The following is a 12862-nucleotide window of genomic DNA, read 5'->3' on the forward strand; positions in this document are numbered from 1 at the left end:
GTTGAAGTAGTGCGGACAAAAGGCAGTATCTTCGCATAAAGGGAAAAAAAGAACAGCAGTGATCTATTTGGGATGTTTTATTAAAATAGAATTTCTGACGAGTAGACATGGCTGAAACTCTTAGTCCCTCAGTTTGCGGTGCTCTAATGAATTTGTGTTCTGCACACGGGGCAGGTGGGGCTCTGCTGAAGCCAGCGATTCACACAGCTTCTGTGGAAATTGTGGTTGCAGGGCAGAGTCATGAGCTGTTCTCCTTCCACATAGTCGCTTAGACAGATCCCACAATCACTCTTTCCATTGGCGCTCTCAGCACTGAAGATCATGGTGGGAAGGTCGTAAGTGACATTCATGGGGAGGCGGTTGTTGGCTTCGATTATGTCCAATTGACGTGCTAGGAAGAAATCAAGCTCAACCTGAGGAGGGCGAAGCATGCCAACAAAAATGACATTTTCTTGTTCATTTTCATCATCATCGTCATCACTCATGATGATTGGAGGTGTGTTTGCCCTTGTCACGGATGGTAGTGCAGTATCTTCACCATCACTAATAGTGGCAATGGGTATGGCTGACCTAGGTGGAGATGGTGACCTTGCTCTCTGTTGCAATTCTGAGTGGGCATGGAGGTCTCGTGAGGTCCCTGGTTGTGGGGACCTTCTGCCATTAGTTGACATGGAGGTCCCTGGTGGTGGAGACCTTCTGCCATTGGTTGACATGGAGGTCCCTGGTGGTGGAGACCTTCTGCCATTGGTTGGCAATGTGGACTCAATTGGTCTGGACCTCTTGGACCATCTTAAGTCCCCATCATCACTTAAGAGAACATCACCCCTCAGAAGAAAGAGGGGGTCAGCTCTCAACTGGTCCTGTAGATCAGTGTGGTGACTGATAGAGGACCGTGGTCCATCCTGGCTAGACAGCAAGTAATAGCCGCTGTATAGTTGAACAGCTCGTCGAGACTGTCGAGAGGACTGTTTCCTCTTTCTGCTCCTGCCACTCATTTTTAAGAGGGATGATGCAGGAAACTAGAAGGCAAAATGTCAATGGAAAATGAAATTAAATATCAGTAATTCAGAACTGTGTGAAGTATTGAAATACATTTAGTTCTAATATTTAACATTTAAATAATATTCAATTCAATTCAAGCTTCATTGAATTGAATGAAATTTAATAGAATATTATTTAACATATAAATATTTAAATATGTCATTAAAATTAAAATAGTAAATTACCTGTTTTGACAGAAGTCCTTAGTTCAACAAGAAGGTATTGAATCAAAGCTTAGAAAAATATCAAGTAGTTGGATAAGGAGCTGTAAATCAGGTTGTACATCAAGTGAAAAAGACACGAATGATTAAGAAATGGATAGCTGTGGCTTTAGAATCTTGTTATCTTATGCCATAATTGCATCACAAAGCTTTTTGTGTTCCAATTAACTAGTGTCCAGTCTTCATTATGTCAATGGAATGGAACCTTAAGGCCTCTGTGATGTAAACATTACAGTGCTGAGAGCATAGAATGTCTAATTCTGTGATTAAGCCAATCTTTTTTTAACATTGAATCTTATCTAAGCAAAACAAATGTCAAACATCAATTTCCTTTGTTCCTTGTTGTGGTTATACAGTAGTTCAGTGGCCAACCTTATTGCATGTCAGTTATTGCATTTACTCCACTAGGTGGGGGAGTTGCATTATATACCTGCCTGTAACATCTTATAGCCTACCTACTGTATCAGAGATGTACTCAAGAAGTCACTACTGAATTTGTCAAGTGGTACAAACTAACCACCGAATCTAATGAGAGCCACAGAATGTGGGCTTAAAGCATCCCAATTACTTAAAATAACGGCTTCAAACGAAGCATGCCAAGAATGATATTGCACTTACAGGTATTACACAAACCTATACATTTCAAAAAGGGCTTACAAAAAACAATATCCCCAAAGGAGTACATGGCATTGCTATCAACAGAAAAGAAAGAAAAAATCAATCAGTGGATAAACAGTTCCATATATACAAGCCTACCCAAACAAGGACATTACCCCCACAGTTATAAAACCTGTAAATACAGGCAGTTTCTTACCAGAATATACTACTACTATAAGAACGGTTTTATATCAAATTCCTCATTAAGGGGACATTGTATTTAAGAAGTGAATCCAAAAGGTTTCGCGTTGGAGCAACCCCTTGTCATGATCACCCCCTCTAGGTGGTTTATTGACCCGCTCCACCCCAATATATCTGAGGGCGCTGACATTATGTCCGGCTAGTTTAAAATGGGCAGCGACAGGACTGCGCACATCCCCTGTTCTAATAGTGCTCCTGTGGCACTGATCCTGGTCTGAAGCGCTCGTGTTGTTTTGCCCACATGCTAGGCCACAAGGGCAACGAATCAAATAAATAACATCTGTGGTGCAACATGTAATGACACCGCGAATGGATAACGTCTTGCCAGTATGTGGATGATTACAACTTTTGCATTTATGTGTGTACGAACACTGGGCGCAACTGCCACATTTATAGTTACCATCAGACATACTCAGATTTTCACTAGGCGGTCTCTTAAGTTAGGAGCACGCTTAAAAACCAGCTTAGGTTTTTCTGGAAAAACTCACATAAGTTTAGGGTCCGAATCAATAATATCCTCCTGAGAACCAAGAAAAAAAAGTGTCCAACAATTTCTTTTTTTTTTGTGATTTCCTTTCTATTTAGGATTAAAAAAACATCTTACAATTTTTTTTTTTTAAATGTATTTTTATTTTACATTTTATAGCATGTCCCCTGTGGTGGACAAAAGGACCGTTTTAGTATGAAAAGGTAGCCATGAAAATAGACAAAAATTGACAAATTATATGCTTTTAGTGGTATTAAATTAAGGGTAAACTTAACCAAATATAAGGGGAAATGTTATTTATCCTTCTAGACTACTTTATTTGCCTTTTTGGACAGTTGTATTTCTTTTTTCTGGATTGTTCATTTCATTTTTCTTTCATCTGCAATAAATTATTTTTTAGTCTTACTCTTCCTCGCTATCTTCTTGAGGCACAGGTTCATAGTCCTCATCTCTGTTTCACTCACTCATCACCTGAGAGCTCCAAATCTGCCCCCCCCCCCCCCCATTCATCCTATACAAATGATCTCCTAAATTTCCCAAAAAATCTAAATATTTTGGTCCTGGTGTCCATTATAATGGACATTCATAAAGTCACTATTATTTCAAAATATAAATAACTTAACTTCTTTCAAAATTAATCATATGATTCCTGACATTTTCAGTAACAAGACCATATATTGCCATCATAATGAATGCTTAATAAGAAGACACTATTTTACTTATCTCTCCTCCTTCCATAAAATGTGCTTGTTTTGATGTCAACCATTTTTGAGAACCAGGAAGAGGAGGTTCCCAGCAACCCAGCCAATCACATGATATATCATTAGAAAATCCAGGATGTCCTCTTTAAAAACCACAGGAATTGATAGAATAGCTCAAAGGGGTAAAGGGGTATGCATCTAGAACTTATGTCCACTACAGAGGACATAGGTCTATGGATTGGTTCTCAGGAGGATAAGCTATATTATTTATATTATATAATTGAATATTTTTTCAATTGGGTATAGTTTTCTTTTGTCCTGCACCTGCCAGAAGGTGGGATGTGCACACTATAACTGTTTGTTTAAAATATTTTCAACAATATTTTAAAGTTGACTGATATAGTAGCAGCGGCGGACTGGCCATGTGGCATACCGGGCATTTTCCCGGTGGGCCGACGCACCTTTTGTAATCTAGGTAATTTAGTTCTTTACACAGGCTTCAGTAATGTTTTGTTAATGCTATCAATTGAACATTGTATAGTTTAAATGTAGTCTATTGAATAATTTGAAATGATACTTTGAATTCAAGCAGAAATTCTTCTTTCATAATTGCTTGAATACTTCAATATGGTGATGTGCTCCATGGCTACCTCTGATCAGTCAGAGTGATAGTGTAGGCTACACAGAGGACAAAAGGTCAAGATTGTACTTTCTGTAGAGAAGGGCCATCTGAACACAGCAAGTGTTTGCGAGAAACGTTAGCCTGTCCATCAGCTATTTATTCTTCATAACTCAGGTTTTTACTAACCTCAGTCTGTCAGTGAGCTCTTTATTTCGTTGATTCAACTGAAGAATATGGAAGTTGCAAACAGTTATTGGGGTGTGACCATAGCTTTACTTGTATATTTGGTTAACAAGAAAATTAAACAAAGTAAGAGGACAAAAGGTTATCTGAGGATAGAAAAGTTTCCATGACAACACCCTGTCACATGTCACACATGTCATATCCCTTATTGGTTTGCCAAGACATCAGTAATCTACTGAGAAAGTGGACACTAAATTCTGATTGGATTGTTGCATATAGGAAATAGGAGAACCTTTGACCCCTTTTGTGAGGATAATGGATGGAGTACAGCTGCTTCAGCCTCAAATTTGGCGCAGATCTCAAATTGGGTTTAATATTCTGCAGAATATACATTCACTCTACTGCTCAGTGTTGCATGGGCTTAGACTTGGTCAGCCTGTGTTACAGTGTAGTATTGTGATTAAAATATTAACAGTTCAATGGCTACTTTCGTCTCAGCATGTTTCCTTGGATCGAGGTTTACCATAGTGCTAATTTGGTCTTGAATTGAACGGGTAGGTGTGAGTTTTTCCACCGCACAGGCCTACATTTGTCCATTTTTTTAGTGCTCAACGACACTTAGGTGTGTCCGACCGATTTGAGGGCCAGTTGGGCCAAAAATGCCAGGGCCGTTTTTTGTCCCAGTCCGTCCCTGTTTAGTAGACACTTTTACACTTTTACCCAAAGCAAAACGGACTCGAAATAGCAAATTGTCCATCCAGAAATTAATTGTCCCTCCTAAAATAAAATCCACAGAGGATATCATATAATTACTGATAAAACAAAAGCATAATTAATATTTATGACTATGACATATTTATCAGACTGAATATTGATAAAAAATAATTCGGTAATCATATCATATTTTATCTAATTACACAATTATACAAAAACAAAAACACTATGGCATATCAGCCATTGGACATAAGATTCAAGTTTTATTTATTTTATGATCATCATTGCAATCTGTTTTCAGGCACTCGCCCTTGTCTGAATAACACTTTACCAGTTACACTATACTTCACAATTCATATTTCAGTCATTTCAACATTAACACTCTTGATGCTCAATCTAATTAACATTTCTCAATTCTCTACAGTTATTTTGGAGAGTGTGACCCTATAAACTGAACGTGCAACGTGTGAGAGCCAACCGATAGTAAGACAGGGGGCTCTAATTTAAATTATGGGCAAAGTGCATGGTCAAAGGACAACAAGCAAAGTGCCTCGTGTCTGACCTTAAATGATCTTATCGTGTGGCATGTGGGAGCAATAACCTGACACATTGGGCCCTATTTTGGCGATCAGAAACATCTGTCATTCCCTTTAACTGCAAGCAGCGCAATTTCAAACAGTGCATCGGTATTTTGATAGTCACCGGCGCATTTGAAGGAATCTGCTTGCATGTGAGACCGTATGGAACAGGGATTCCACTAAACCTTGACAAGCAGAGTATAGCCTACATGCATCTGCACTCTTATTATTTGAACTCATAAGTGAAACTAACTTCACCGTGGTCTCATAGTCAACGACAAAAACAGTTAATTACTGTACTTTCACTATTGACTGACAAGGGCTTACCATCGAAAATATAGCCTGAAAAAAGCAACACTTAATCCATTAATGTTTGAATGACTGAATAAAAAAGATATTTATCCTGCAGAGGAGTTGCTGCTTACATCCAGTGACAGTGCGCCTTCAGCTGTGCTTTATATGCGCCTTTCGCTATAAACAAAGTCCTTTTAGGCAAGTCCCTCCACTCGGCGGCCATATTGCAACGCTTTTTGGGCACTTATCGAGCATCTTTTTCGGTAGAAATGCGTGTGCCAAGGCACGTCACCAATCTTGCTCCAGCGGCGAGATTACAACACATGATTGGCTTAATGTATTCACATGTCAACGTTTTGCCACGGTAGGGGTTGGGTATGTGTAGACAACTGCCCGAAAAATTCCTCACTTTATTAAGATAAGAATAATCCTTGCGCACCTTGCGCCGGGTACACGATAGGGCCCACTGATGTTTGTGCTATCAATCTTGTTCATGCTACCAAATATAGATATAGGTTATTAAATTATTATTATATAAAGTTATTAAATTAACTTTATTTAGACTTTGCACTTTGCCTTTCATTTAAATTAGAGTCCAGGGTGTGAGTAGAGTAATATTTATCCTTATTTATCTCACACTCATCTCAGAAACACTTTATTTTATTTTTTTACTTAAGTTTGCTGTACCATTATAGTGGATTAAAATATTTGAATAATACTGACAGTTTTTATCCTCAGGTAAAATAAATATGCTGTGGTATAGGTAAGGCAAATACATGCATTTAGCTCCTCTAATTGTGTACATTTTGTTACAAGGTGCATCTGTAGTTAACCCTGGAGCCCACTCAAATGAAGGCTGTGTTGCATGTTCAAAGATGTACAAACTCGTGGCAAAGGCTTAACTGCTCACCCAGAACAGTTTCCAGGACAAAGATTAAGCCTGGTCCTCGACTATAAGAGACCTTCTATTTAGTTCTCCACTGAAAAGAGAGCTTTTAGTCTGGGACCAGGCGTAATCAATGTCTGTGTAACTGGCCTATCTGAGATTTTAACTCAAAATGAATCAGAAATCTGCTGAATACCCCAGAGCTTTGTATAATTCTTCTTTGAGTGTTTGATGCAAGAGCCAACATAGGCTGTTTTTCAAATGCCTTATGCTTGGTCTTTGATCTGAAGTCTTGTATTGAGATGCATTTTGGCGATGCAATGAATTCCAGAACTCCTTTCTTCTGAAAACAGTTCAGTGCTTATATAGTCTAGTGCTGTGAATTAGTTCCTCCGTTCCAATGCTGGTTAATGCACAAACATAGTGGCTACATACTGAGTTGAGCTGAGTTCAAGTCTGTACCCTTCCGAGCCATTCAGAACAGTACCCCTGACCCCAGCCAGTTCTTATGACTCTTGAGCCCTTATTATGAATGAGCATCACAAGTCCTGCTGCATCTCTTGTCTCTGGTAGAAAGACAGCACTGACCTTCCATGGCGTCTAAGTTGCAGAATCATCCACACCTCCATGAGTCAAATCAACATCTCCACAGGATCAAGACACCCCCCCCCCCTCCCTCCGACTGTCCTCCGCATCCTCGGTCCCACCAAACGCTGTGGAATCACAGGTACCATAACAAGTCGATTAACAGTGAAAGTCTGCTGACCTTGGAGTCATAATTTTCCCAGAGAGGGCAAGGCGCCAGCTTTGACAAGGACCACTGAGAGAAGGTCACCCTTGCCGGTGCGCGCGGGAGTACCAGAGGGTGGAGGGTCTGGGGGCTGATGGTGCGAGTTCTGGGGCGTAGGGACCTTGCCTCTGAGGAGCGTCGATTTGGCCGGCCCGATGCTGGACTTGCTGTTCTCCATGGTGGGGATGGGTGTGCCGGGGATGTTGAGACCAGGCACGGTGGGCGGTGGCGGCTCTAGCGAAGACTGGCAGCCGCAACAGCAGATCAGGCGGAAGAAGGCGGCGCGCATCTCGCGGCTGGACAGTGTGTAGATGAGCGGGTTGAGTGCCGAGTTGAGCACGGCCAGCGCGATGAACCAGTCCACCTCGTAGAGGAGCGGGCAGCGCTGCGGCGAGCAGCCCACGTCCACCAGCAGCAGCGAGAAGAGCGGCGTCCAGCACACTACGAACACGCCCAGCACGATCACCACCGTCCGCAAGAGCGCCAGCGCCCGCTCCGACGGCCGCCCGCTCACCCGTCGCCCGCTGGACGTCACCAGCCTGTAGATGCGGATGTAGAGGATGACGATGGCCAGCAGCAGCGCGCTGAAGACGCTGATGCAGAAGGCCACGTAGCTCTTGGCGTAGAGCGGCAGGACGGTGGAGCAGGCGCCCAGCTGCCCACGGCAGTTCCAGCCCAGGCTGGGCAAGGCACTCAGCAGCACCGACACCAGCCAGCAGGCGCCCAGCAGGCCCAGGAGACGGCCGCGGCCAGCCGCCTCGCACGGACGCAGGCGCACCATGGTCATGTGCCGCTCGATGCCAATGGCCAGCAGGCTGAAGGTGGAAGCGCTCAGGGCCACGAACATGCTGCCTTCCCGCGCCAGCCACTGCCAGGGCTTCAGGAAAAAGGTGTTGCGGCCCGAGGTGAAGATGTTGACGGCGTACGCCACGCCTGCCAGCATATCGGACAGTGCCAGGTTGCCGATGAGGAAGTACATGCGGCTGTGAAAGCGCTTGTTGCGCCACAGCGCCAGCAGCACCGTCACGTTCTCCAAGACGATCAGAGCGCAGATCAGGATCAGGACGGCCATCTTGCAGATCCCCACGCTGCGCGGCCGGATCCACTTGCCTGAGTGGTTGTAGTGGGTCACGATCTCCCAGTTCATGCCTGGCTCGATGCTATTATCCATTGCAGGACACTTCTTCAGATCACACACTAGGGGGCGATGACAGGAAACTTTCTAAAGACAGCTGAGCCGTAGAACCCTTTGCTATGAGATATCATCCCTCAGCTCTTGCACCACACCAGATCTTTAAAAGTTCTGCAAAGAATAATCACATTGACATACATATAAAAAAAATCAAATTACTACATAGTTCCATCAAGTCCTTTAAGTCCATCAAATGTTACAGACTCTGAAACGGGAGGTGTTTAACAGTAAAATATAGCCTACAGTAGGCTATATGCCAACATAAAGTGAGCCTATGAAAAAATACACATTTATCACAAACTTAGTCGCCAAATGACTTTTCTTCAGCAGTCCACACAATGAATGACATTACATCCATTCAAACAGGAATAACTTTCTACTATGAAAACTGACTGTGTGTGAGGACTAGTTACATCTTCTTTGAAGACACTGCAGATTGTTGCTAAATTAGATCTTAAGAATTCACAAAACATTGGAATGTCTGCGGATAATGTCTGCGACTGAGTAGGCTATGGATGTTTTTTTTTTTAATCAAATTATTTAGAACATCAGAATGAACTCCCTACCTAGAAATCATTGCCTCTGAAGAGTTCACCAGGAAAACACATCAGCACAATTCGTTGGACTAACATACCAAATGATTCACTACGTTTAGTAGTCTAGCACAATCAATTAACTAAATGTTTCGAAGTGATTATGCTAGCCTATTAGTTTATGGCAAAGTAGGCTATATAGGCTATTTCGGGGAAAAAACTATGATGATTTTAGCTTAAGGGCTTCTTAAGATTTGCATAGCCTATGTAGCCTATTTGTTATTTTAGTTCATTGAAAGTTCACTGTTTTAGGAAAATATTTACCTTTGTGCCGATTCATCACATCCCGAAGCAGAACGTTCCTTTACAAGCGACTCAAAAGGTCTCTTCATATTTCAAAATGGAAGCGCTTCCCACTCTCAGACTATGTTCTCAGTTAACTCTGTTAACACCGCTCACACATTTTAATCAGTGTCTTTGTCTCTACATACATTATATCACGGTAAGAGAATAATGCCTTCCTTCGCATAGCTCATCTTGTGATTAACTCGCTCGCCTAGAGCATCACAAGTCTCGCTGCTGAACTTCAAGCCCAACCTTTACTCGGGGCGGGTTTTCAGGAGTTGGTAGACTTACCCTACTACGATCCTGAGTGCATAGGCCTGCAGTATATCGTTTATGTTCCAGCGTTGGCCATCACATCAACTACAATATCTTAGAGTGGACAGGCTATGGTCATCAGTTATTCATCAATAAAAAAAGAAGTTAAACAGTAGCCTAGCCTAATATAATGGTGTCATAGAGAAATGTGTATCATTGAGCCTGGCTTGTTTTGAAGGAAACTTGCGTGTCATCCTTCAGTGACACCTACTTACACAGTGAGGTGTCACTTTAATAATGACCCTGAGTGGATTATTCTTGTGTAGTTGCTCATGCAGTAACATGTTTGTTTTACAAACCAGGAATTACCTGTCTAGTCGGCCAGTTTGTTCTGACATGATAAAGAGATTTTTGGTTGTCAGAAGAGAACTGCTAATATATAACATAGACAGCAAGCTATGTTGTTGGCTTAAACAACATAGCTGGCATAATTGATTAGAGTACATTTTCTTTCTTTCTTTCTTTCTTTCTTTCTTTCTTTCTTTCTTTCTTTCTTTCTTTCTTTCTTTCTTTAATGTCCCACTTATGCATGTCAAAGCATCTTCATGATCAAACAAGATTGTTACATTTGAATTGGAACCAGGCCATAATGCAGCATTATATTTATTGAGCATACTATGTTATATTAAGATGGAAAAGATGGGTAGGGAAAATAAAGGTAAATTTAGACTTTTTTCAGTTAAAGGCTTATACAAGCCTCTTGCCCATCCAACCAACTGTTTTATGCATGTAACCTCTCTGATAAGTCATTGTTCATTTGCAAAGATTTATAGGTCTGTTATTTTTTATTTTTTTTTTCTTTCTTTTTATTTATCGTTCTTTCCCCCTTTTGGCCCTCTCCCTCTGAGGCTGTCTTGGGTTTGGTGTTTATAGAACAGGCAGTGCATTCTCACAGAGGTCCCACAGGACTATGGCCCAGACTTCTTAGATGGTGACTAGCCAGTGAAATGTGGCCACTGCTGGAATAGGGAGGGGGGGGGGGTGCACTGTTATCATATCTCAGACTACCCCCCCACACACACACACACATACACACTTACTCCCTGTCTCCCACTCAGTGTCTGTAGTTGGGACAATCAGGCCAAAAGGGGGTCACTGAAAAAGCGTAGAAAGCAGTGAGAGAAGTGGGGGTTGAGAGTGATTCTTCACAGGCTTGTCTGCCCTTTCTCTACACTCCTCTACACATGTCCTCTCCACCACTCTCCAACGTCTCCCCTCTCGTCTAATCTGTCTTTAGCTCTTTTTTTACTTTTTCACTCTCTTAATGTCTTTCTCCATTACCCATCTTGTTTTTCCTACCTCTTTCCAAACTTTGGTCCTCCTCCTTCTAAACTTCAATTAGATCCTTCATTCACTTATCCTTCATTCTCTCCTTTTTTCCTCTCTGTCCACCATTCCCTTCCTCCTCTCCTCCTCCTCTCTGAACACCTGCCTTATCTGTCTTCCCCTCCTGATCTCTTCCTTCCTGTGCAGTTCTCTCTTTCATCTCATCTTCATTCTCTTCCTCAATTCTATTTTCCTCTCCTCTCTCCTCCTCTCCTCCTGTGTTCCCTGCTCTCCTTCCCTCTCCTCTCTTTCTGATATTGCTCTTTTCCCTCTCATCTCCCCCTTTTCAGACCAGGGTCCAGCCAACTGATGGATCACCCTGAGTTCTATTTACTTTACCCTGAGCGTTGACGCTCTGTACAGCCATTAATAACAATAAACAAACATGCAAAGGGGAAGGACTGTTGTCACGTGCGTGCGTGCGTGCGTGGGTGCGTGCGTGCGTGTGTGCGCGCGCGTGTGTGTGTGTGTGTGTGTGTGTGTGTATGTGTGTGTGCGTGTGTGTGTGCGTGTGTGTGCGCGCGCGTGTGTGTGTGTGTATGTGTGTGTGTGTGAATGTGTGTGCGTTGTAACTGAGAGGGAAGAAATTGTTCAGACAGAGTCAGAAAAACAAGGGTGGCTGTGGTTTCTCTGGGACTACTCAACCACTCACTCGATCTTTTGCCATGTAATGTTATATGTTTACATGTTTGGTTCATGTGTATCTGTATGTATGTGTATGTGTATTTATGTGTGTGGATGTGTGTCTGTGTGTGTGCGTGTGTGTTTACTCTTTTGTATTTGTGTGAGAGAGTTTATACTTGTACAGTTACATCTCTGTGAGTCAAGGCTGGCTGACGTAGGAGCTGGCAGTGAGTGAGCTGGTCTGGAATTTGGAGTTCAGTGGGAACTCTGGGGCTGGGTCTCCAGGGCCTTCACCTTTCTGCCCCCCCCACCCCACCCCCATCCCACCCCCTCCCTACAGTACCCTTCATCTACACCACCCCAGCCCCAACACACACACACACACACACACACACACACACACACACAAACTCCTCGACACACACACACGTTTGCACATACACACACGAAAACAGTTAGACTTCTTAAACATCTGGCTTTCAACGTACTCTCAAAGATATCCGCAACATTTCCTGTCATTTAATTCCAGTTTACATTGTTTCCATCACGTCAGAAGGGTTTTAACATTTCTCTCAGCCCTGAACCCGCAATTAATATCACAACTTTCCTTCAGCACAGAAAAAAACATCCAAAAGCACCAGTTAATGCCCGTCTTTGGAGTATCCTTCTCGACTCATTCTAAACTGATTTCTCCAAGAGCAGGTATCTGGTGAAGCTCCTTGGCTGATACTTTATCTGTGTTGGTAATATTAGCCATTATCTGTCAGAGCAGCAGGTTACTTTATCTGTTCTGTGATAAGGCACACCACAGAGACACACCACAACTACATGCCCTTTCCTGTCTGTGGCTTACAGTAACCTATGGCTTATAAAATAGTAAGATCTGCCACAAGGGGCTTATGCTGGAGACTGTATCGCTTATCTCTCAGTTTATTTTCTTGTAATTATTTGTACAACTGTGAGGGCAAAGGGGCATGGTGTTGTGGGGACTGGTGCCACAACAAGGAACCCTGCTGGGAGAAGTCCAAATCCTTCGGTGGAATGGTGAGATTTTCAGTCACGCTCTGAGAGCGCAGGCTTCAGTGAGAAAACGCAATGTATCGCAACACCATTTCGTGTTAGAGAGGCACTATCATTCTCATCTCCCGCCTG

The 12862-nt window shown here is 42.6% G+C and overlaps 1 protein-coding gene across 1 annotated transcript; it reads right to left on the reverse strand.

Annotated features, from left to right (window-relative positions):
* Window positions 1–6215: 6215 nt before the first annotated feature.
* On the reverse strand, window positions 6216–9643 carry s1pr3a (sphingosine-1-phosphate receptor 3a). The gene is made up of 2 exons (XM_076278355.1): window positions 9425–9643; window positions 6216–8678 (listed from the first exon to the last, which is right to left on the reverse strand). Exon 2 carries the CDS (start codon window positions 8544–8546, stop codon window positions 7359–7361), a length of 1188 nt encoding a protein of 395 aa, XP_076134470.1. The 5' UTR covers window positions 8547–8678; window positions 9425–9643; the 3' UTR covers window positions 6216–7358.
* Window positions 9644–12862: the final 3219 nt, after the last annotated feature.

The sequence above is a fragment of the Alosa pseudoharengus genome, unplaced genomic scaffold (assembly GCF_046254945.1).
Source record: "Alosa pseudoharengus isolate Yale_2024_CS ecotype anadromous, Long Island Sound unplaced genomic scaffold, YU_APseudo_1.1 YU_APseudo_1.1_scf_11, whole genome shotgun sequence".
Lineage (NCBI taxonomy): Eukaryota > Metazoa > Chordata > Actinopteri > Clupeiformes > Clupeidae > Alosa > Alosa pseudoharengus.

Excerpts from the sequence above, each read along its gene's own strand:
- s1pr3a (XM_076278355.1), bottom strand. The coding sequence starts at position 8,546 with ATGGATAATAGCATCGAGCCAGGCATGAACTGGGAGATCGTGACCCAC.